Below are 24,314 nucleotides of genomic sequence, written 5' to 3' on the forward strand. Positions count from 1 at the left end.
GTTTGAGTGATCCTGACGGAAGGTGGGATCTGTGATGGCGGAGGGATGTATCTTATTAGCTTTGTGTGTGTTGTTGATACTGTCCGAGAGTGTGTTTGTATATACGGTTGGATCTGGAAATAGACTTTGGCCGGGTAATAGTGACGAGAGACGGTGTTGCTGTTCATATTTTCCCACTATCGTTGATTTAGACGACATCTATAACCTAGAATATTTGCACATCATGCCTCTTCAGTCGAGTGCCTTGATCATTCTACGCTATATCCAAGCCACATTAGACATGGCGCAGCAGGTCCCGAAGTAGGATTGCTGACCACTTCATATCCACGGACATCTACCACGAGACAAGACTGATTCCAAATCGAGCTGCTAAATCTGGTCAGATGCAGTAGTACATTGACCTCATAGTAGACACGCGCCCGAGCCAAGAAGAGATTTAGCTGTCACCAGATAGGATATAGTCCAAGATATCCCTGGTCTATGGATTTGTATCTCGACTCCTGCGCATGCAGAGCTTGTCAGCTTCCATATATTCCGGTTTCTTATCACGTATATAATTCATATAAGATCCAATTCACATCCCTTAAAGCTATACCTAAATTCAACAATCAACAAATATACCCACGAGGCCCCCGAACTATAAGGAACAAGCCAAAATGCTCATCTTTTTTGGCAAACTTACCTACCCGCCCTACGCCACGAACGAACTCTTCGCCGTCATCTTCAGCAACAACATGCAACAGGGCGAAAAAGTGGCTGTCGTTCACCAATGGACTAAGGATGCGGCCGGACAGGCAAAAGCCAATTCCTTTGCGCAGGGGACTGTCGATAAGGCGGTTATTACGTCGACGGGGGAGAAGGAGATTGAGTTCTTTTATGGGGAGAGGGAGACTACTTATTACTGGTACTTGCCTTACTCCTTCTTTCCCCTTTCTATAGGAGTATTGGTTTCGGAGTAGATGAGTAATTGCTAATATGTGGGGTTGTGTGTAGGTATAAGGGTACCCAATCGGGGAGTAAATTGACATTGTCGATGTTCAACAAGAGTGGGGAGGAAGTGGTCAAGAAGATTGAGCTCCTGGCGACGTATTATTGATTACAATCTAGTATTCTGCTTTCATTGTGAAATTCATAGTTCATATATCATAATGCTACTCGCATTAGACAGAAAGGAAACAGAACTCAACAAGAAGCAGTCTACGAGCTATAATCCTTCCACCTTCCACCTTCCATATCCATGACATGATTGGTTATCGCCTCACCCCCTCAAATACTGCCTCATACCTCTCCAACGCCTCAGTAAACCTCCTCGCCGACTCAGTTAACCTTTCTAACGCGTCATCTAGTCTCTCTCGTGCTTCGGTATACCTTCGATAGGCCTCGTGGAAGTTTTCTTCTGATTTTTCATAGTTCTTCTTGGCTTCTTCGGTTGCCTTTTGTGCATGTACCGCCATGTCTCGTGCTGAGTGGGCTGCCTTTCGTGCCTCTTCGAAGGCTTCGATGAGAGGTGAGGGTTCGTGGTCCGTTTGGGTTCGAGGGAGGTGGGATTGGTAGTGGCAGAAAAAGGACATGTTTAAGGTTGAGGGTGTATAGGTAGGGAGGTTGCGCCTGAGCAGAGGAATGATGTTTGCCTGTGAAGGTGGATGTGGGGGTCTTGATGGGAAACAGTTGTGTTAGGTGCAGTTACCAAAGCAGCGGTAATATCAGGCTGAATGATAGTTGAATTTTGCGCGCATGTGATGTACATATGTCGGCTGAAGGCAAATTCCTTGAATTATACTGCCTGCTTAGTGTATGTTTCTTGTAAATGTAGATAAATGTATGTAAAGTTTATTTGTTCAGAAAGTTGGGTTTTAATCTTGAGACAACCGGTATCAGCTGATCTTGGTCTCATCTATACAGGTCGATTGTTACTCCGATCCCTCAAGATATCTACAGGAATATGCACGCTTAGAAGCTCAAGAAGAGTCGCTCATGCACAGAACCTTTCAATTTCTCTTCCCTAGAAATTGAATTTAATACTATATGAATCCCTCAGCTAGTGCAGAACAAAATATCTGGCAGAGAGAAAGGCAGCACACTTCAGCTGTGTCTATAAAAAACGGTAAGCCTCGCGCCATCGACAAACGGCTCGTGAAAACCCGCTGATTCTTGCCAGGCAGCAATTGTGAGAGAAATCAGGCTGAAATATAACTCATTACTCGAGTGGAACTGAAGATGGTCGCTTTCGGCCGTAGAGGTCGCGGATTTTCTTCCCCATCAAGAATTGCCGCTTTTCGATTGGAAGTGAATCGAGTTGCGAACGATCAAAGTCAATAATCAACGCCCGGCGTAGCTCGGGGTTCCACAACGTATTTCGGGGCTGGATATTATGATGTATGACTCCAAGAGAGCGGATCTCCTTTTCAGATCTTTTGACTTCGCTTTTAAAGGACTTGTCCTCGCAATTCTCGATCCGTTCCCCTCCCCAAGCCATGAGGAGCATGTGGTCGATCTCGGCTCCATGCGAAAAGTGAGCCATTCTCAGATTAACTGTCCCAAGGACAACAGGAACTGCAGATCCCTGCGCTTGGTGAAGTATGCGGTAAATGTCTGCTTCATGAGAGACTTTTTCCTTCCAAAGATCAGATGAGGCTCCTTTGCCAACCATAGTATACCCAAGTGTCGAAGATGTAATTTTAAATAGTGGGCCGGTTGACGCGCAGCCACTGATGGGCGTGCACCCATGGCCAACTTCTTTATTAAGCTGTTTCTCGATTTTTCGGACCAACGTTTCAGGAAGAATCTGGTGATGGTCGCCATTTGCACCTAGCCGGTGCAGCGCTACGTTCGGACACTGTTCGTCCAGACTTCTCCCATATTGCAGACCAAGAAAACAACGCTGGGTACAAAATTGGGCTGTATCTTTGTGGGAGTCATTTTCCCTAGTTTTAAGGTTCTTTTGGATCCCCGATGGCTCAGCATTCTCGCTGATTCGACGCTTTTGTCTCCTGGGGCCTGTATTGGTATCTGCGTCCGGGGTTAGGTGGCGCCGCATACGAGTCGGAGTCGGCATCCTGCAGTCTTCTGTCGGCGACATAATAGAAAATTGGGATGGCTGGCACGTTGTCGAGGTTTCTGCGGAGGTGTCCTCGACGGTTGCGGTGTAAGAATTCCGCAAAGCAGCCGGACTTGGTTCAACTCAGTTTGCGTGGCTCTGAAAGGCGTGGTATTGAAGCTTGCTGTCCAAATCGGCAGGTCCCTTTTTGCCGTATCTCGCCAATTCTGATCACGAAGTGTCGAGCTACAGCTCATTAGACACAAACCCAAGACACGCGCCACGGGTGTTAATGGAGCCGTGAGTCCTTTGTCATCTTGTGAAGTTATTTCACTATTAGGCTCAAAGAGACGGTAGTACAGAGTACCCGGACTGTCGTAGGGGACTCGCAACATGATCAATGCTAGCCCAGTGCTCACATAGGAATACTCAAGTCCCTTCGTTATCATAACATGATACGCTTGAACAATAGCGGAACCGGTTAGAAAAGCCGCATCATACTCTATCTTCTTTTCCAGATCGTTGGGAATGGTTTTAGCATCCAGTATCTCCTTCCAGAATTTCATGGGACGCAGTCCCAAGCGGATATTTTCGACATGGAGTATATGCGGTGGCTTGTACCCAACTGTCATTATCAGCTTGTTATTTCCACCATCGACTTGGTAGATGCAATATTGTTCTGGTCTCAGATGCTGGCAATTTGATAACTCCTCGTCCTTTCCGTCCGCTGTCCGGTCTTGCTGTTTGTCGGCTTCGACATCATCAAGACAATTTGCATGACTGTCGAACCGAACTCCACTGCCCAAACGAAATTCAGCTCTTGCGGCCGGTATATTGCAGAGCTCCGTAAGAATCTTCTGGACTTGGCTCTCCACGGTAAACTGTTCAAAAGCTGCCACATCTCGCTCACTGCCTATTGGCCTGTCAAAATATTCGCCCATGCTTTCCAAACCAAGACGAGATGTGAAGAGTCTTAATGCAGCACTTCCTGGCGGCTCAAGGTAATAACGAACAGCCCGGTAGATCTTCTGTTGCTCGGTATCACAACTTTTCCATAGCTCCAGCTTCAAGGGGCAGTATTTTCCTTTGGGCTGCGGAATCTTTCCCTTTGTGCAGCGAGTGAGTTTTTCGACTCTAAGGGGTTCTGAAAATATGATGTGGCAGTATTGAAGGAATTCTCCAAATGTCGTACGTCTCGATCGTTCCCTCTCCACCTCCAATTCCTCTCTAAACCGTTCCCCTTCTTCCCGTGCTCTCTTCGCATTTTCCTGAGCCCGTAGCTTGTCTTCCTTGGCATTTTGTATGGCTGCACGAGCCCTTTGAAGTGTAGCAGCACTTTCCTCTGCTACATCAGCCTGTTGACTTGCTGTATCAGCTGTTGTATGTGCTGCACTACCCGCGCTATCTGCTTCAAAAATCCTTTCCGGGGGAGTCTTGTACTCAGGGGAACTGTCACCACCCATTATATGTGGATATACGATGGGAAAAGTGAAGATAATGCAGCTGTTGGAGTGGCAAAAACACACAATGGAAGAATTTCGAAGAGTTGATTGGAGAGCTCTGTATAGAAATAGACAGCGAAGAACGCCAACTGGCCGTGGATGTGAGCTATCAATTTATACCATCTCGTAGCTGCGTCCATCAAGGGGGGCTGATGAGGGGGAGAGCCAGTGCAGCTACCTCAGAAAGTCTTCCATTGATGAGGTCGTACCAACAAACGGAGAAACCCGTATCGTAGACACGCAAATCAAATCCATCTTGCCTTCTTTCGGAGACCAGCTGGAGGTCCATGCTGTTTTCCCTTTCCGATCAGAAATGTGAAAAGACCTTTCCTGTTCTTCAAGCCATGACGCCGACGCCAATCTGGATGGGTGGGCACTTCATTTGTTTTTCCCTTTGTCCAGGATTTCGGTGTTTGCTATTCTGCATCGTAGAGCCACTGTATAACATCAAAGCGGTAACCACGTACCATCCCGTCTTTCAAACAAACGTGGTGCTGACAGCTCAAACACAAATGAACTTTCCAAATTACAACCCTTCAGCGTCAGGCATAGAGCGATCTTTGGGCGAGTTCATGATACTACAATGAGTCAAGGGAGATTCTGCCTGGCGAGACCCGCGTATCAGGAGTAGAAGTTTCTGGTCGACCAGTCTAAAGTGACACAAACTTCCAGAAGTTTGAATTCCCAATAAGTCGCGTTGATCAAACGAAGGGCTAGGGTGGGGAGACACAGCTGTATGGGCACATGTCCTGAGTGTTTGTGTATGATTTCAAGGACGCTTGAATGAGTAACTTTATGGTCGTTTTCACAGGTGTCTTCCGCGCACGTTTACCCGCATGTTTGCATTCTTGGCTTGCCAGGATTTTGAAAAGCCTAGGTAAATCCAGACTTGTACTAAGCACACCAATTTTGCCCTTAGTAATGCCTACTTCAATCTAAGTATGTACATCAAATAGATTTGTTTGAGGGTTCCATGGGCCCTAGTGGGGTGTCCGCAAGTAGAAGTAACTCAAAACAATAGCAGCAAGGAATCTAACATATATCACAAGTCTAGGGTGCATTCGTAGCGAGGATTTCTCTATAAAACAATCTCCAATTCAAAACTTTTTTGCACCAACCTCGGGCTGTTACTGATAGTATGAGAGTGTGGTTAACAAAAGGCGAGCATCTCTATAGTGATCACCGACAGGACTAAGAGGATTCCTGAGTGCAATGTTGGGGTAATGGGAATCAAGGTATTCCAACTATGCATTTCTAAGTGCATGATAAAGGCCTGTACACATTGAGACTGCTCTCAATTCTCTCAGAGTATGTATTGCGGTATTTTAGAGTAGATGCTGCAGCTTTCAATTCCTTGCCTGCTAACTAGTCCTGCTATTCTTCCGCTTCTTTCCTTACCCACTGTTCCTCCACTTCCTGTTTCTGTGATTCATCAGACTCTTAATGTCCTCCATCTTCTTTTAGCTGTTGCTCATTCACTATTTTTTCTTGCATAATTTCTGTCTCGTGCTTCTTGACTTCTCCACCATGCATCAAATTCTCTTGTTTGTGCTTCTTGACATTCTCTGTGTGCATCAAATTCTCTTCCTATTGCTTCATACATTTTCTGTCGTGCTTTATATATTTTCTCCCGTGCTTCATGCAGTTCTTCTTGTGTTTCTTTTTCTCTTTCTTGTGCTCCACTAGCCACCTTCAAACACATATCAGCGCGTTCCTCTGCTTTCCTGGTTCTTTCCCTCTCTCTGTCCAGTTCTGCCTTGGCTTCGAAGTAGAGAGCCTTGTAATCCGGTGAGCCCTCACAATCCATATTTCAAACGAAGGTGAACGTGAGATTGATCAGAATGGTATCAGTCCGGTAGGGTGAGGTGGATGGTTATTGAAGGTTTGACTACCAAAAGCTTTGAAGGGGGGGATGGTGATATTTGTAGATGCAATCATTGAGATTATTTTGCAAGAAAGTGAGCGCTGCTTGAATAGCGGGGAAGTCCGCATGGAATTCGGGATTTCATGTATAATTGAGTTTAAGCATAAACCCTGCAGTGCTTTATAGGAATCTTGGCAGAATGAGATGAACATTGGAGACTAGATTACATCAATATTCAAAGAATCAGTAGCATCCATAGCTCTTTCTGCTAGATTTTGACTTAGCTGTAAGAGCAAGAATACTGATTGACATGGCTGTAACAATCACCACTCATGTGAACACACATGTCACTATCCTGGCTTTGTATTCACGGATTTCTGCTTCAACCATCCGATGCGCCTTTCACTGTCGAATGATGGAAAACAAAGCATTTTCATGACTTCAATTTCTATCCATCAATTATCACATGTTACAAAGCTACATGAATGTTGGCTTTTGTGTTGGTATATGTCAGGGGGCCAAGCATCAGCCAACATGTCATAGTCTATAAACTTCGACTGGATAAAAGAAGTTTCGGGAGCAAGCTTCACTTTGTAGCCATATCCCGGACGGGATCTCTGCGGTAATGGCATCTCAGCAATTTCTCATGGCTGGTCAGACATTAGAAGACGGAGAATCGGAATTTACCACTCCAAGGAAAGACATACATATTCTAAGAAGGTCCGCATACTCCGCAGGTTCTCTTTCCCAATGTCAGTTGATAACCAATATAATTATAATTAGATCTCCGCGGCGGCATTCTATACCTCGAGAATGTGACCCCCCACTCACATGAACAATCATTCGGCCCTTGAGAACTCTTTTCTCAAAAGCTCTCATCACTACCTATGTACCCCCAATAGCTATAGAGGTAATCTTATACATTCTCAGTAGTCTTCGAAACTGTCAGTGAACATTCTCCTGCAATATAAGTGCTCACTGATGGGCTACGCATTGGTGATATAGTAAAATGATAATGATTCAATGAATTGCTCTATCCACTGTTGATCTACTATGTAACTGGGCAGAGAATTACTCTAAATTATTGTGTTTCTTTTGATTGAGCCATCTTACCCTCTGAATTGCACACTTCCTCATCAAGTTGCCCCCTTCACATTCCCACCACAACGCGATCGGAGCTAGGTCCACATTATATGACATTACTATGGTGCAAGTCTTGCGTTCCATATGACTATACTTCCCTTACCAACCTGCGAGCATGTATGGGTACCATTGCGCACTGGAAACTAAAGTTGCCATTTCCTCGCGCTTTGCAAAGTGGCTTTCCAGACGAGGCTTAGATGATTGCGTGAGAGAGTGAACCGACGCAGTAAGCAAATAAATCCGTACAGTAACACAACACATCTAGGGGCTTCTGCCATGTCTGGACTATGAGTGGCAGAGCTGAAAGACAAGTGCGGAGACGGCGGGAAGGAGGTGAAAGAATGATGGCAGTGTGTCTATCCGCGGACAAAATGAAAAAGGGGCATTCTCAACTCCCAGTCTTGTGTCGGAATGTCTGCATTTTTTAATTTTGGGGCGAAGCGGTTTTCTTTTCTTTCGGCGATTGAGTTCCTCGCGGTCGCTGCCACCTATCCACGTGCAAGCATACATATATACGCCTATTCCCTTCTGAACAGGCTGCTGAGTTTTACCATCCATCTAGGCTTCTCATCTTTGTCTCGTCTGTACTGCTTATATCACAATGAGATTTCTGGCTGCCCTGTCTTCGGCTGCCCTTATGGCAAGCTTTACTTCAGCGCAGTCTACACTTTATGAGCACGTAAGTCAAGTCCGGCCATTGCTACCTTTGCACTTTCGTATCACTTATTCTCGATGTGTAATGCTTACTTTGGGTCCAGACATTGCTATTTCCGCAGGCGAACTTTCATGGTAGTGATGGCACCGCTGCCACCACTAGTTGCACCACTTTGCCAGGGTGAGTGTCACCCCTTGCCCCCCAACCACCTCATCTAAAACGCGAGGTAGCTGACTAGGAAACCGACTAACTGACTGTTGATAACATAGTGACGCCCGGATTGGATCTATCCGCATTTCGGAGGAGGAGATTTGCAGTTTGTATCCGTATGGTGGCGCTCGTTCTTGCTCCAATCAATCAAGCAACTAACAGAATTAGAAATAACTACTGTCAAGGCGATGTTAAACAGGACATCAATGAGAATGTGGCTCAATTCCCGGACTCTGAAACCTGGATTGGTGTTCTCTGTACTTTCGCAACTGATGAAGATAATTAATTGAGTGTCGCCTCGAACTATTATTAGTCGTAGTTCCACACCTATCAGACCTCAATTCAATTTGGTTTCCAATGCTTATTAGTCTATATACTTCATGAGTTCTTCAAAGGCTTTGATAGTAACATATCTTGAGCGGATTCTAGCTACATCAGACCTAGTCAGACTAGAATGACTGTCATGCAGATAGCGGCAAGACTATCTCATAGAAGAGATCCACGACTTTTCATTTGAATAAGCTCAAAAGGCAGTTTTATCGGCATCTGCCGCTCTAGAAAAAAGATCGGTGATAGGAATGACCCCACAGCAGTGCTGATTCACGGCAACTTCCTATGGCTAATCGAAGAAAAAAAAAAAAAAAAAAAAAAAAAGAAGAAGAAGAAAGAAGAAGAAGAAAGAAAGAAAGAAAAGAAAATAGCGTAGGGAACTGGAATGTGCCGGTGTAATGAAGGGAAAGTGAAACCTCAAGAAATTTATAAGTCCTCCATTATTCCCAATGTGTCAGATTTGTCTAGGAAGACATAGTATTCACAGTAGCAGGCACTTCAGTCACCATTTGTTTGCTAAGGTGCTTTTTATTACTCATGTGAATTACCAATGCTTGAATTGACATTCTAGTGGCCTTAGAACATGTACATAAATGCTTCAGACCTCCCCAGTCTCCCCTCAGGGCCTTCTCCTCGGCCCTGAACCATCTTCCCTTCAAGCTTGCCGACGGATCTGTGGTCTCGTCGGGGTTCCTCTCGTGGGAAGGGGTCACTGTCGAATACCTTACTCAAATAATCCCAACTCATCCACCAATACTGACGAAAATGGCTACATACACAGGGTATTGTCCGGAAGACTGCACCATTAGGTCCGGCGGGATCCCGAGACACATAGCCAGCATTTCGTAATGAACCTGACTTCGTCGCCAAATTCCTGAGGTTGTTATCTATATAATATTACGGAACGAATAAGCGTCATTGCCGCAATGTCAGTGTGCGAAGGAAGACAGCCAAATTTGGGCACAAAGCTAGTCTGCACGCTGACATGCCAAGTGCCAGAATTACTGACCAACAAAAGAAGGCGTTATCGCAAACCATAATGATTGGTTGGGTCCGTGCAGTGATGCTACGTATACAGAAGCTTGGCCTTCTGCACGCAGACATTCCAGTATCACCTGGAAGGTAGACGCCACTGGGCTGAGAATTCTCTCCACAAAGAAGAGGAGATGCTTTCGTGACATTGCACCCGATCTATGACCAGATGAGCCGTGGTTGGTTCGCGATAGCCGAAAGCCACCTCAATTTTAATGTCTTTATCAAGATCTCTTCTGGATCGCTGCTCTCAAGAAATTATCCCGGAGTGAGTCTCTAAAAGAGGAGTGAATGCAAGTTCCATCTCAGTTCTGGCATCTCCACATAGCGAGAATGACATCAACGTATCTAACATTCAGTATTGAATAGCCCCTATGCTGGGCAACCTTGTGAGCAGTCGCCATTACTTCCACAACCCAGTTTTTTTTCTTGTTCACGCAGAGCGTATCAAGCGCAATGGCTCCATTATATCTTGGTCAGACGAGCTCAAATCTATAGAAGGGCAACTATAGTGTCAATCGGCAAATCGAGGCACACATTGTGCCATCGCAAGACTATGACTCCTGCATGTGAATGGCCAACGCAGGATCGTGCCATTATAGCATTATACAAGACGTGACTATAGCCAGAATTGTCCAAGAGGAACAAAGACAATTGTATTACTGACAACGCTGGGCCGCAGATAGCTTCTTCTTCATTTTTCTTCGCCTTTTGCTCGCCTTTTCCTCGCCTTTTCCTCGCCTTTTCTTTCCTTAGCCTTCCTTTCCAATTCTTCCTTCAACCCTTGATTCAAGCCTCTATTCTCTTTGTGAAACCTAAACAACTACCTTTCCAGATTTTTAATGACTCTGTTAATGAATGAACAATCAGAATGAATCTCTGCTAAGATGCCTGGAACTCCTTGGACCCTTTTCTGCAGCACAGCCTGGATGAGGTCTCAGACAACCAGAGAGAACAACAGTCTGTGACTGCTAACCCCCACCAGAGGCAACAACAGAGAAAAGCGTTACACGCCACAGCTACGAAAGATCTTTTCCCACATACAACAACCGAGCTCACATATGGTCAAATATTGCATCTACTATCACCTCAGCAACGCAGTCTCAGTGGATTGGACTTGGTCTTATTGCTACAACATCTCCATTTCTGAAACTATTCAGAACCCGAAATAGTCATCAGACAGCTTGAACACTTGATCAACTCTCTGGAACGCCACCGCGGCAGTCATGGAACACGTCGATCTGGAACCTAGACACAGAAACCTTGCAGGCTGATTATTATTACAAGTACGCCACAAGGTTTGCACTTATTTAAAGAATATTTTATTGTCAACATACGCTGCATGATGCCTATCTCGCTCACACACGACGCGATCTTCCATTACTATTTCGAACGATGCTCTGTCTTTATGCTTGAGAACCTTTCAGGCGAGACTTTCGTGTTGCTCTACCCAAGACAGTTCTCAAATGATTCTGTCCAAATAATGACTGACAGTACACATTTCACTGGTTTTCTGTTATCCTTCAAAGAAATATGTTGCAAAAGTAATCAATTACTGCGAGACGAAGCTACCCTGGCGAAGAAAGTGAGGAAGAAAGCATCCCAGTTACATCTACGTCTGATTGAGCAGACATTGAGTTGAACAGGGGAAGCGAGAGAGGGGGATTGACTGCCATATCTATGTCCAATGTTGTTATGTAATAAAAGCAGCAACGTTAATCAATCGAGGATCATTGAAGGGCAGGTTAGAGGGACGTGTCAAGAATTGGAGACTATATACACAAACTTGGGTGATTTTCTTCCATACAGGAGTGAAAACCCTCCAAATTATGGTTTAATTGGAAGCGAACGAGGTTTGAAATCGCTAGTGCATTGTTTCCTTCAAAAGGTTATGAGCCCGGATGGGTTCTACTATCTATTCTGCCTTCCACCTAAGTGGAAGATTTTCGGAACACAGCGCATACTCTTTTTCAGTACTTTTCGTGAAGGATACTTCTTCAGGAAGCTTGAAATCCACTCAACAGGTTATAAGCCCGATTGCGTCTCGAATATTTCATCAGCAGAGGATGACTTCAAATCAGTGGTATAAACATGACGATACCACTTATCGTGAATAAAGTACATTCTGCAACTGTCACTACCCTCAATATTACGATCCCACATGTTTGCTGCTCAGAGACCTAAGAAAGGCAAAGGACCTTCGGAATACAACCGATATAATCTTCTTATTGCTCATGCAAGGCTATATTGGCCCGGAACTAATGCCTTTCTTGCAGAACCCCATCAATTAAAGCTGGTGGAACAACATAGCTTTCTGAAATGAGAATGGGGTATCTAAGTCATCGCCCAGTGTTCCAGATGATTGCGGCGCCACAGGGCTTCCAGAAAGCATTGACGCCAATGTATTGAATTCCAATTTATGACACATAAGTTGTGCTTGAGCTGCGCGGACGGCAGACATTCAAGCACTCCGCTGTGCCCTGGAACGACTGTAACGTATCTGCAATGTGTCGGTACACGTTGTGAGGAATTGAATGGCTATCAAGGATTTCAGGCGCCGGTTAATATATCGTCACATCTTATAACCATGAGCTCCAGCTTCTAGACTGCGGGTGTCTTTGACGCCAAGATCTTCGCTTCATCACAAAGAACGAAGGTATATATAACAGGGCTAGTGAGCCTTCTTGGCTAGCCTTTAGGGGCAAAGAGCCATATTATTCTCTGAGCAAACACTCTGCCGATGATAGGAAGGCAGAAAAAAAAAGAAGTGAAAGCGGAATTTCTTCGAAGGAAGATACTGTACAAAAGATACTAGTCATCAGAACTATATTGAACTTCTGAGAACCTTAGGGAATGCTCACACCACAGCCTGAGGGTCATTATACCGCTCTCTTCCTCGAATTAGGCCTTGAGGAAGGGAATGTCCACATCAGTCTTCCGAAACTTCATACATTGATCTGGACCCGAAAACATCCTGTGACGGGCGAAGATGCATATGGTAAGCCCCAATTATGACTGAAGCCGAGAGGATCATTGATACTGGATTTCTGATCTTGGGTCTATATGTATGTGGAAGCAAAAGCGTTCTCATTGAATACTACATCAATATTATCATCATAACTCAATACAGCGGGAAGGAACGGTTGCAAATGTTTGTATATGACCCATCGATATCTCAAGGCGCGCGTTGGTGTTTGAAGACCATGAAGGCAAAGATAGCAAAATATCAGATATGCGAAAGATTAGAGTTTTGGAGATGCTCCTTCCACGTCAAACTCAGTTGTGCAAAGTAAGAAGGTGTCCTTCAAAGCCTGTAATACATCAGCACCTGTAGCTTCCTATCCAGCAGACAACTGAACTTACCGACAATCTATACTTTTCGTTGATCTCCTGGTAGTCCTCTCCAGCAAGCATATCACAAAAGTGGCGGATAGAAGGATAATGCACGATGGATATCTCATTCCACCAATCCTCCTCCTTTCTATCCCAGACTCCTCTCGAGTCCACAGCATCTGCAGTTCCAGACTTCGGCTTTACCACATTACCCACTATCTTTGCATCTCCGCCTCTCTTTCCAGCCACAGGAATGAAAGACTGCCCATACTGGTGGTAGCTCTTCTTCCCATTTGGGTAGTTGAAATGTAGCAAATTGAGCATCGTTACAGGCCCCGAATGCTGAGGTGTAAGCTTATCCATAAAGTTAAGGAGATCGGGTGAGAGCTCCAAGCTCTGAGAGGTCGGTTTGCTGCGTGCCTGGTCTAAGGATCCAGTCAATGGGACGGATGAAGCAGTGCGCTTAAGGGACTCGTCTCGTGAGGCGTAGGTGGCGAGTAGTTTGGAAGGTATTCCCACTGTTACATGGTACTGGGTCTTGATTTGAGATTGAAGAGTAGAGGGGATCGGAGGTGAATCCGAAGGCGGTTGGATAAGAACGAGAAGATCCCAAGGCGTCTTGGTTAGAATGTCCTGGTCGAGGACTGTGGGACGAATCACGGCATGTCGCGGTCTAGAGCTTACGATCACGGTACGAGAGGAGCGGAGAGAGTTGAGAAAGGTGCTTGTGTCGGTATTGAGTGCAAGCAGGTAGAGTGATGCGACTGGCATATTGGGCTGTGGGTCGTATAGAGGCCAAACAAAGGAGTCAAGGGTTATCTATCTAAGAAAATTTCGAAATCACCGCAGAGGCTGGCATCTGCATATGCGGTAGATATCGAGAGTTGCCTTATTATCAGAACGATGTTTTAGGTAAAGACAAGGAGATACGAAGCAATATCCTTAGAAGAGATATGGAGAGGAGAGACGCGGAGATGGCGGAGATGCCTCGGCTGTCGGTCCCCCCGCACGTCACGTGGCACCCCACATTCCTGCATTTCCCCATTTGGATAGTTTTATGTGCAACCTGCAAAGCAACTTTATTCGTGACAGATACCCCTCGGGATGCCGATATCGGCAGTACTCTATACTTAAGGAGGCTTGTTACAAGCTATCATCGGGGTTGTAGGTCACCTGGAAAAAACAGATCCCGCCATGCCGTCTCTGGATGGATCCTTTCAGAGAAATATGACGCAGCTGTGGGAGGTCCAACACGCTACGGCTCACTGGGGGAGCTAATACGCCCTCGAAAAGCGGGCAGGAGAGACTCGCAGAGCCTATGATGGCATGATCGGCAGTTAACAGGTAATGGGAGCCGCAGTTGCACAGGGTCTGTGTCGGTCAAGCATTGGGGCCATGCCGTGAAAAGGTTTCTCTCCGGGATTCCAGCATTCGGGATGGCTTCTCCGAATGGCGGAGATACGAATAGCCTAATTTCCTCCTCAACTTCCCCACATTTCCTCCAGTTTTGGCCGCGTGCGGAACAGACTTTATCCTCCACTACGATCGCAAAACAGGCAATTTTGGTTTCGCATAAATACCTGGGGAGCCATGGTCTCTGTCGGCGTAGCAACCCACCTTCACTGGCACAATGAGGGGCCGTACGTTCATCGCCACCCTGAGCTTGCTGTATAGCTGTGTACCAGCAGATGCCAGTCTCACGGTACTCTTCCAGAATGATGGCAACTGGACAACGCATGCTGAAAAGCCCAGCGCACTCTTCGTCAACAATGCCTTGACCTACCAAGATGCGCAGGAAACCTGTGCGCAGTACAATGAATCACTTCTTAGCTGCAAAGACTATCCCGACTTCCATTATTCATTCACATACCAACAATATTTGAAGAACATTGGCTCAGACCAGCTCTTCTGGTCTTCTTGCAGCTCAGACCGTCCGACATCTTGGAATGGCGAACTAGCCAATACTTCCTCGCCTGCTAGTCTTCCCTTCCTATGCTCCAATTCCGCAGAGTTCGTCAAGCAAGTGGACACCGATTATTCTCACTTCCCAAGAGTCAATGCTAGCACCAATGGCGTCACCTTCGAGGGTCTGCGCGACCACATGGCATTCCGCTTTATGGGAATCCCCTTCGCCCAGCCCCCCGTGGGAGAACTTCGCTTCAAATATGCCCAAGAATGGGCTGAGAGCTCTTACGTCAACGCCACCAGATACGGCCCTGCATGTATCCAATCTGGCTGGTATGACGGAAACAGCTACGGCCTCAACCCCTGGGGAAATAGCGAAGACTGCTTGCATTTGAACGTCTACACCCCTTCTCTTCCATCAGCCAAAAACGAAATAAATTCCTACAGGCCAGTCATGCTCTGGATCCACGGAGGTGGCGAGACTTCAGGAACCGGTGCCGACTCCACCTTCGACGGCGACAGCTTCGTCAGCCGCAACGACGTCGTTCTAGTCACCATAAACTACCGGGTCAACATCTTCGGCTACCTGAGCCTCGATGACTCTACCATTCCCGGGAACGCTCAACTCACTGACAAGATTGAGGCGCTCAAATGGGTCCAGAAATACATCCGAGCCTTTGGCGGAGACCCCAATAACGTGACCATCTTCGGTCAATCCGCCGGTGCTTCGTCCGTCATCGATCTCCTCACTACCCCCAAAGCCAACGGCCTTTTCCAAAACGCCATCGCCCAGTCCATCGCCGGCCACGTCGAGACCTCCAACGCTTCAGCTGCCGCTATTCTCCCTTACATTCAGCCCCTCTGCAATAACACTACTGGAACCCAGCGCCTCAAGTGCCTGCAATCCCTCCCGGCTGAAACCCTCCTCAACATCAGCTCCTACGTAACCTGGGACACCGTCATCGACAACCGCTATATCTTCGACTACCCACTCACCCAAATCGCTAAAGGCGTGATCAACAAGGTCAACTTCATTACCGGCTTCATGCCCGAGGAGGCGCAATCCATCCTCCAGACCACCATCTCCCCCAACGCAACAAACTTCACCACCACCCTCCAGACCCTCGTCAGCAGCGGCTCCATCACAAAGTCTGAAGAGGACGCCGTGCTCTCCTCCGACCTCTGGAGAAACTACTCCACTCCCTACAACGCAACCATCCACGTTGACTCGCCCGCCGGCATGACCTGCTACTCCAAGGAATTTGCCTCCGTCGGCGCAGCATCCCACGCATACAACAGTCTCTACGTGTACTTGCACCAGCGCGCCTACGGCCTAAATTACTATGACTGGTATGATCTCTGCACGTACCCCGTTGGCAAGCCCGATACACCTTACTACAAATGTCACTCTGGAGATCTGTATGAGGTGTTCGGTACATACTATCTATTTGATTTGCCGGTCCGTGCGCCGGAGGATATCTATTACACAAATATGGTGCAGGATATGTGGGCAGCCTTTGCCAGACGCGGCGATCCGAATGTTGACGAGGGGTATCTTCGTGCAAGGGGGTACTTCAGCAGCCTGAAGTTGATGGAGAGGTGGCAGTGGGATAAGTTCACGGAGGGAAGTGGAAGCAAGAACGTGGCTAATCTGCAGTATCCCGTGCCATTCTACTCGGGATTACCGTATATGGATGAATGTGCTGTTCTGGGCCTGGAGCATACCAACTAGAGAGATAGACTGTATTTTGCGAGATATATAACCAAGACAATCATTCTAGCTAATAGGCGTTATTTCTTCATACGAACCTCAAACGATGCAACACGGCGATGCTCTGGTGGCAACTCAGTAACCCTCACTGCAACGGCCAGCTACGCCATTTAATAGGCCAGGTCTTTTCTTCTCGATCCGACGGCCAAATAGACTCGAATATCTCCAAATCCATGCTGCGCATCGTCTCGCCCCGTTTGCGTTTCGGCTTGAAGCGGTTTTCCGCCCGCATTTTGTTGGCCCCATCCCACTCGACCTGCCACGCGCCACCCATCTCCCGGTGGTAATCGCCGCCTCCGAGCAGCACATGGCCCGTGATGCCCGGCGTTCGCTGATACTGCCCAATCTCGCCTGATAGGGGGTGCAGTCGGAGCACTCGGAGGGATCTCCTCGTTTTTTGGCCCCGGATGCGCATAAAGATCGCTGTAGCTAGCGCTTCGTCGAACGCACTGTGTCCCGAACCGTCCACTTGAAAGGCTGCCGTGCCAGGCTGGGATCGTCTGGCGCTCGTACGCAGTGAGCTCCCGTGGGGGAAATGGGGTCTCGTAGCCTGAGATCATGACGGGTAGGCAGTTGAGGTGAAGGTCCAGTGTGTGGAGGGCTGGGAAACGGCCCAGAGCATCGTAAGCGGCCGTCTCGGTTGGGTGGCCCCGGTACCGTTGCACGGTGATCCGCAGCGTCTGTAGGACAGGGCAGTGGGCCGCCATGTTGGCGATCACGTCCGCAGGGAAGATCGGAGCAATTTGCCCCCGCCGCACGAGTCGGTAGGGCTCGTAGTTCTGGAACCGGGGTCGGGGCCTGTGCAGCTGCAGCTCGTTTAGCGTTAGGCCGTGGCGATCCAGGATAGCGGTAGGGAGCCATTCTGGGTGGTAGGACCCCAGCAGGCAGAGATAGGTTAAGGGCGGGAGGGCGTTGAACATGGCTTTAACTGTTGAGAGCCAGGTAGGAGAGGTTTCTGGGGGGTTCAGGGCGAGGCTTAGTCGCTTTAGGGCCCGGAAGGGCTGCAGTTGGGCTATGGTTGTTAAGAGGGTGATGTCCTCGATGGCACCGGCGGTCCACGCGGCGAGGTATCTTAGATCGGTAACCCGGGACCAGGCCTGCAGGTTCTGCGCGGTCATCTTGCTTATCAATGGGAATGAAAGCATTTCCAATTGCGCGCGTGGATGGATATTGACCTCGTCCTCCGACGGCTGGGCCTGCAGCCACTTGGTGTTCCGCTGACAGGAGCTGGGGCCCGGCGTGGCGCTGATCTGCAACGTCAGACGCTTGATCCCCGGCGCTTGACGGAGAATGTTCCGCAGAAGGCGATCCGGGTGTTCGGCGAAGAATTGGCCTCTGGAATGTTCATAGTAAACGATCCAAGCGGCCTTCACCACGGTAGAGTGGATCCATTTCTTTTGTGTGATACCCGCTCGGTAGGTATCGGGGCTGGCGGAGAACACCGAAACGTGACAGTCTGGATGAGTCTCTGCTAGGGTATCTAGCAGGGCCAGCGGGTATGATGGGCGCAGTAAAAGATGAAGCCGCTACAAACACACCAACCGTTGGAGGAGGGAGATAACTGGGCCCCAATCCCCTTTGTATCCACGCAGTATGGGAGGGACATCGATATTCTCGGGGCGCGTCTCATTGAGATACTTCCCTACGTCGGTTTTACCTAAGTTCGAGGAGGTGGGATCCACGAGGGTGAGATATCTAATATGCGGCAAGACAAGAGTGGCGTCTAACAACTGAAGCACACGGTGAGGTGGCTCGTCCGACTTCAGGCGGAGAGTAAGATCTTTATAGAGACTCGGTGCCGTAATCTGGTTCCACTGGCGGTTCACCTGTGATAAAGCCCGCAGGGTTTCCCACGACACATCGCGAACCTAGGTTCCTAATTAGTTGGTTTCGAATGCTAATCGCAGTGTTCTTACTATTCCAGCGATTGAATGCTTTAGCTCCAGGGGTAGACACTCCATGTTCACAACTCCGTAAAACAGCAGTGGAAATGGTGAAATGAGGTAGTAACGGGGTATCATAAATAGAGGACAGTTGTCAGGTGACCATACTCATCCCTATGGTATATAATACGTTTGCGCTAGTATTGCTGGTTCACATTAATCTCTTATCAGCCGTATTACCAGGAAGTATGTTATTCTCGTCGATGTTGATATCCAGAGATAGTCAGCCATATGTTGAGCTGCTGATGGCAGTTCCGTTCCGTTTCTAAAGCAATCTTCTTTCTATAAGCCGAGGTGACACAGCGAACCTCATATCAAAGAACAGTGTCGATGCTGGAAATCAGATAGCTTACGTCCATGGTTTGAAGCTTCAACAGCTGCAAGAGACGCTCCTAGATTCCAGCAGGACCAGGATAACTAATACATCCAGTTATGTATTTCCTTTTATGAAGCTTCAACCGCTTTCCTTACCACAGGCGATACGGAAAATACTACCAAACAAGGTTCTTGTGACAATCCGCTCTTTGTGGGCGAGGCTGCAAATTCCATTTCTGTGCATTTCTGCAGGATCCAGCTTATGATTCATGCTCCATGCAATCAAGGGACATTGAAATTCCCAAGGAACTGCGGAACTCTTCCAGGAAAGCTAATACGCCTTAACGATGGCTAGCCAAAGCCATCAGTGGACTTATCGAGACTTCAACCAGGTAGGCATACTGAATATTAACAAAGGGCTGCAATTCGTGTCTAATAAATTCATCTCGGATTCGGGTCAGCTGACCTATCACTACCACCTCCACCAACCGCATTGACTACAGATCAAGTCCCAGGAACTTTAAATGAGCATCTACACTAAGCACTAGTCATGTCGACCCTGTTGGCTCGCCTATTATACCAGTACACATCTAATAATCGGTATCATAACCTAGGAGCAAGATAGCGCTCTACAATTACTGCCGTGAGTTCCCCAGAATTCCGGAATCTGAAAATGATACAAATGAAGCCTAAGGAGCACCAAGCTTATTCTTGAGCTTATGGTACCAAAGTGTAACCTATATTGACCTGTTGGACAAGATGAAGGACACCTCAAATGTCGGAATGCGCTCTTTGTCGACGATAGGGCAAAAACAGGGCCGGGCATAATGCGTAGAGGCTGTGGAAGAAATCCAAACGCTTGTTTCTCACGAGAGGAGGCTTATGAGACTGGGCGATGATGTTTCTGATTTATGTTGCTTGTCTTTTGTTGATGATATCTTTGACGGTCGTCTCCCCTTTTTCTTTAAGCAAATACTACGTCTCTCGCCTATGATGATGAAGATCAAGTCTTACGATAAGCATTTATAGCTATTTACACTGTCAAAATCACTCAGTGGCCTATAGAATGATTCCTTGGAAGGCTTTGTTTCTCAAGATTCTCCTATGGCATTCCAACACGCCCATGATAGCAACAACCTCCAGCTTGCCGGCTTTAGAAGGCCATCATATCTCCGTCCACAAAGCTTATGACTTCATTCAATGATCCTTCCACATGCATATATTCAGTGACCGGTTCATTCTGTCTCCCTTACCTCGAATGCTCATATTCAATCGAACATGGCTCCATTCCCTTCTTCATCGACATCACCGAAGAGACTGGCGTTTCATCACGCCCTGATATCAGCATCCCTAGACTATTCACGAAGTCATGCTCTCATTGAATTCTCTCAGTCAATTTTGCATCGATATTCCTTGTCTGGATAGTTGATTTTCACTAGCTTGCTATCACCGTCGCATCCAGTGGCCCTCGTTCTCCAGGTATAAATATCCCTCTCATTTCTGACTTTGATCTCTTTCTTCCTCCCATCTCAGGCATTCTCTTATACTTCAATCTTGTCTCTTTCTATCAAGAACTTAAGAAGACCAAATAAAAATAAAAATTAAGATCCATAAAACTTTATGTACATACAATCAATAGCATATAGCGAGCCTTGCCCTAATAATGATTGAGGGCTTAGTCTAGGGACTGAGGAGACGGGCACTATATTATACATTGGCTGATAATAAATTGCAGGTAAGTGTTTCCATGCAGATAGTTTAATTATTCTCTTCGGTCTTTTATAGTAGCGCAAGTTGTTGTCTAATCTTATTTGTTTCTCTTTTTTCTTTAAAATGCTGTTCGAGTCAACCGGATGAGACGTATCACAACATAATATTATCATATACTAATATCAAACGTCATATACTGAGATAGATTTGCCCTACTTTATGCAGCTAAACCCAGTAGGGCCCAAGGCCCAAAACAGGCTTTTACGTGTGACTCCTCTTTTGATATTTTCTATGTTCTAAAAAGAACGGGTAAACGGGTCTTAAAAGTGCCCAAACAAACTGAGTAGTAAGGACAAGTTTTTCCACGGACAAACTGAAGGGTATATATTCTTATATTTACAGTCAGTATATGACAAAGCAAAGTTGGGCATAGTCTTTTGATTTAAATATGAACAATCGTTCATATTTAGATAATATAGAAGATTATCTGTTCAAGATTAAGCCTCTCTTGAGGTTATAAGACCCAAGGTAAGCCTGACAACTCAACTTTCAAAATGCACTCCTCTCGCAAAGCCCAAAATGCCAAAGAGGGTTAAGAACCAATCTAGCGTCAATGACTACTTCAAGAGGAAGCAGGATAAGGTCAGTGACCTTAATCCAGCAATCTCTCTTCCAACAAACGTCACTGAGTCTGCGATCAGTGATACTAACTAAGTTTATAGATTATAGATGCACTAGACGATGCAGGTGTTGTTGTGCCTGCCGGCATACTACCGGTAACAAGACTCCTTACACCAGCTCAGAAGCTACGGGAAAAAGAACTGCGTGATGAACTCCACAGATTGAAGTTGTTGGAGGATGAATATCGTGAGGAATTCAACCGCAAGAAAGATCAATGGACTTCCTCGCGCAAGGAGTTGGTAGACCAACTTGCCGCTCACGACGAGTCCTACAAGACAGAGATCGAGCCCGACGAGAAACTGTTGACTGATGACGACGCGAACATCAAGGCTATTGTTTTTTAAAGACCAAGACTTCATGAGCAAAACACTAGGCATGTTAGGAGCATATTAATAGACAAAGAACAAGAGAAATAATAGCTCACAGGCAGCTAGCAGGCTGCATACACTCACCCATATTCGCTTAATGTAGCCACGCTTTTGCTTTTACCTTCCTACATCATGGCAAGCGTTTCTTTTTGTATTCTACATGTGTCTACAAGTATTTACTGCAAGTTAAAAGGACTTAAAGGCGTTTAGAGCCATATTCTTTGCTTCAAACAGTGAAGAACCTACATAGCTAGCATCTAACTAAGCCGGCTCGATCGGGTATAAGAATATGAATTAAATTGAGTTGACTCATCGGCAGCACCATGGCTGGCAAACCGTCGGAAGAACTGGCAGTTGAATTAAAGTGGTCCGTTATAGATCTACATAGTAAAGAGCCGGGCGTAAATCCAATCAAGGCACTTGAAGGGATAGATATAACCGTAACCTAAGAGCTGCAGAATGAAAAAAAAAAAAAATAAATAAATAAATAAATAAATAAAATAAAATAAAATAAAAAAAAAAAAAAAAAGAACAAAGAATATGAGACTGGAGGTAGAGGCCACAAAAGGCAGGGTATCAGGTGATGTGTCCACAGTAAGAGGACTGCATCTTTTGCTTCTCGATCTTCCGTTTCAGCTACCATCTCCATCATCCTCATCACCCCCACCATCACCACGACCACCACCACCACTACTGCTACTACTACTACTACTACTACTACTACTACTACTACTACCCTTACTACTACTACTACCACTACCATGCCTGGTAAGTACCACCTCAGACAATTCCACATCGATACACACCTATCAATCCATACTTACTGTCTCCTTTTAGCCAACGGAGTGAGCATACTCTCAATACTTTATATCATTTATTCCCTCGCGTCGCCTCATCAACAACAGCATTCAGTCGAATAGTATACAACACCTCACACTTTCATCACAATATAGCTCGTTTGTGTTATACTTGATCTTATTACTAACTAAAGTTCATTGCAGGAGCAGCAGCAACAGCAACAGCAGCAACAGACCGGGCCGGGGCCCGCCGAAACTGTTAGTACAAGATACTATTGTTTTCATTATGATATTACCTAATGACATACACATAGACCCCGGAGGAGGCTGCCGCGAAGGCTCAGAGACGGCGGGAGCTGATGGAGGAGATTTTTCGCCTGGAGGACGAGTATATAGACCATCTACTAAATGTCGAGGAGAAACAGCGGCGCTGGAATGAGCAGAGGGAGGTGCTGGTGAACGCTCTCGCTGCCGTTGACGAGTACATCCGCCTCCAGGAGGAGAATGGTTGGGAGGACGAGACCGAAGACGCCTGAGAATGAGAACTTCTTTTTTTTCCTTTCTTCCTTGATATACTTCACTTACTTCCTGAGTAGGTGTAGTCCGTCACATTCCCGTACTGAATGTAGCAAGACCCATACGATCTACGAAGCCTGTAAGGATACCCCACTGGTGTGCATGACATCCTTCGCCAGTATGGACTCGCTGCAGGAAGAGAATAAAGCGACCATAAAATACCAGTAGAGACCTAGAAGGATCGCTGTTGAGAGAATTATCCCAAGGGAGATACATTACCACTTTCTACCGAGTACATGTTTAGCGCAGGAAAGACACTACTTTATAGTGTTGGCGGTTGCCGTGGCCGGTTGGTCTTAAAGCCTCGCTTTCCAGGTAGCCAGTGTCTTCCCTTGACACCATCATCTTGTCCTCTACGGTGTCTTTTTCTACGCTGATTCTATCTCTCTCACTCCCTTCCCCTTCCTTAATACTCGCTTATTTTTGTCAGCACCTCATTTACCCTTCGCTAGGAGATCATCTCATATTATCACGAGTCGATGAACTGCGAGCCTCTCTATTCCCACCCGCGTTAGTTTGATGATAATTGGCGACTCTTCAAAGATCCATGCCCACTCTAGACCCAGCCGCTGACCTCTTGCTTTTCTTTAGTGCTATCCCATTATCCGAGGCTCTCGGTTTCTACGAATCGCGTCAATCATCCACGAGAAAGAATTCATCAACATCTGCTACCTCCCTCCACCCGACATCCCTCTCCATACCACTCGCTCCCTATACAACGATACGAACTACATCACCTCAAGAAAACCACTCGTCATAACCCACCTCCGTATCAGCGTTCAGCCCATCATCCACAGCAAACAACCACCCAGGCAGTGCTACCACAGCATAACAAACATAATAGCGAGGCTAGTACACATGAACCAGAAGGAGAATCCCGATTGAAGTTAAATCATTGTCCAAGAAACGCCCCAATAATAATGCTGTTTGGTTTCAATTCCTTCCAGTAAGCCTTCCTACATTTTGATCTCAAGCACTAGAGTTTCAGAAATCTCTCGCGAGCGCTGATTTTTGGGTCTAGTTCAAGTAATAGGTCGAGCTTTTGTTCCCAAAGCATCAGTTGATACGAAACGCCTATAACCCTTACTATACGATGTGACTTTATAAGGTTCCATGCAAGGCGCGGTCCATAGACGGGTGGC

General features: G+C 46.6%; 8 protein-coding genes across 8 annotated transcripts; 5 read left to right on the forward strand and 3 right to left on the reverse strand.

The window, feature by feature from the left end:
- Positions 1 to 656: 656 nt before the first annotated feature.
- On the forward strand, positions 657 to 1,096 carry AtWU_07895 (carboxylesterase family protein; the record flags this gene model as incomplete). Its single annotated transcript, XM_035503004.1, has 2 exons — positions 657 to 904; positions 994 to 1,096. 2 exons carry the CDS (start codon positions 657 to 659, stop codon positions 1,094 to 1,096), a joined length of 351 nt encoding a protein of 116 aa, XP_035358897.1.
- A 1,101-nt stretch (positions 1,097 to 2,197) lies between these two features.
- AtWU_07896 (lipopolysaccharide kinase) lies at positions 2,198 to 4,500 on the reverse strand (the record flags this gene model as incomplete). The annotated part of the gene is made up of 3 exons (XM_035503005.1): positions 2,198 to 2,990; positions 3,040 to 3,117; positions 3,182 to 4,500. The coding sequence occupies 3 exons, from the start codon at positions 4,498 to 4,500 to the stop codon at positions 2,198 to 2,200; spliced, it is 2,190 nt and encodes a 729-aa protein (XP_035358898.1).
- A 3,647-nt stretch (positions 4,501 to 8,147) lies between these two features.
- Positions 8,148 to 8,697, forward strand: AtWU_07897 (uncharacterized protein; the record flags this gene model as incomplete). The annotated part of the gene is made up of 4 exons (XM_035503006.1): positions 8,148 to 8,225; positions 8,305 to 8,381; positions 8,471 to 8,527; positions 8,580 to 8,697. 4 exons carry the CDS (start codon positions 8,148 to 8,150, stop codon positions 8,695 to 8,697), a joined length of 330 nt encoding a protein of 109 aa, XP_035358899.1.
- Positions 8,698 to 13,015: 4,318 nt separating this feature from the next.
- On the reverse strand, positions 13,016 to 13,877 carry AtWU_07898 (uncharacterized protein; the record flags this gene model as incomplete). The annotated part of the gene is made up of 2 exons (XM_035503007.1): positions 13,016 to 13,084; positions 13,137 to 13,877. 2 exons carry the CDS (start codon positions 13,875 to 13,877, stop codon positions 13,016 to 13,018), a joined length of 810 nt encoding a protein of 269 aa, XP_035358900.1.
- An 859-nt stretch (positions 13,878 to 14,736) lies between these two features.
- AtWU_07899 (carboxylesterase) lies at positions 14,737 to 16,743 on the forward strand (the record flags this gene model as incomplete). The annotated part of the gene is made up of 1 exon (XM_035503008.1): positions 14,737 to 16,743. The coding sequence occupies one exon, from the start codon at positions 14,737 to 14,739 to the stop codon at positions 16,741 to 16,743; it is 2,007 nt and encodes a 668-aa protein (XP_035358901.1).
- Positions 16,744 to 16,867: 124 nt separating this feature from the next.
- AtWU_07900 (amino acid permease family protein) lies at positions 16,868 to 18,743 on the reverse strand (the record flags this gene model as incomplete). The annotated part of the gene is made up of 4 exons (XM_035503009.1): positions 16,868 to 17,231; positions 17,296 to 18,262; positions 18,317 to 18,650; positions 18,699 to 18,743. The coding sequence occupies 4 exons, from the start codon at positions 18,741 to 18,743 to the stop codon at positions 16,868 to 16,870; spliced, it is 1,710 nt and encodes a 569-aa protein (XP_035358902.1).
- A 2,586-nt stretch (positions 18,744 to 21,329) lies between these two features.
- AtWU_07901 (uncharacterized protein) lies at positions 21,330 to 21,775 on the forward strand (the record flags this gene model as incomplete). Its single annotated transcript, XM_035503010.1, has 2 exons — positions 21,330 to 21,392; positions 21,473 to 21,775. The coding sequence occupies 2 exons, from the start codon at positions 21,330 to 21,332 to the stop codon at positions 21,773 to 21,775; spliced, it is 366 nt and encodes a 121-aa protein (XP_035358903.1).
- Positions 21,776 to 22,560: 785 nt separating this feature from the next.
- On the forward strand, positions 22,561 to 23,132 carry AtWU_07902 (uncharacterized protein; the record flags this gene model as incomplete). Its single annotated transcript, XM_035503011.1, has 4 exons — positions 22,561 to 22,567; positions 22,637 to 22,644; positions 22,801 to 22,854; positions 22,911 to 23,132. The coding sequence occupies 4 exons, from the start codon at positions 22,561 to 22,563 to the stop codon at positions 23,130 to 23,132; spliced, it is 291 nt and encodes a 96-aa protein (XP_035358904.1).
- Positions 23,133 to 24,314: the final 1,182 nt, after the last annotated feature.

Source organism: Aspergillus tubingensis (assembly GCF_013340325.1).
Source record: "Aspergillus tubingensis WU-2223L DNA, scaffold_8, whole genome shotgun sequence".
Lineage (NCBI taxonomy): Eukaryota > Fungi > Ascomycota > Eurotiomycetes > Eurotiales > Aspergillaceae > Aspergillus > Aspergillus tubingensis.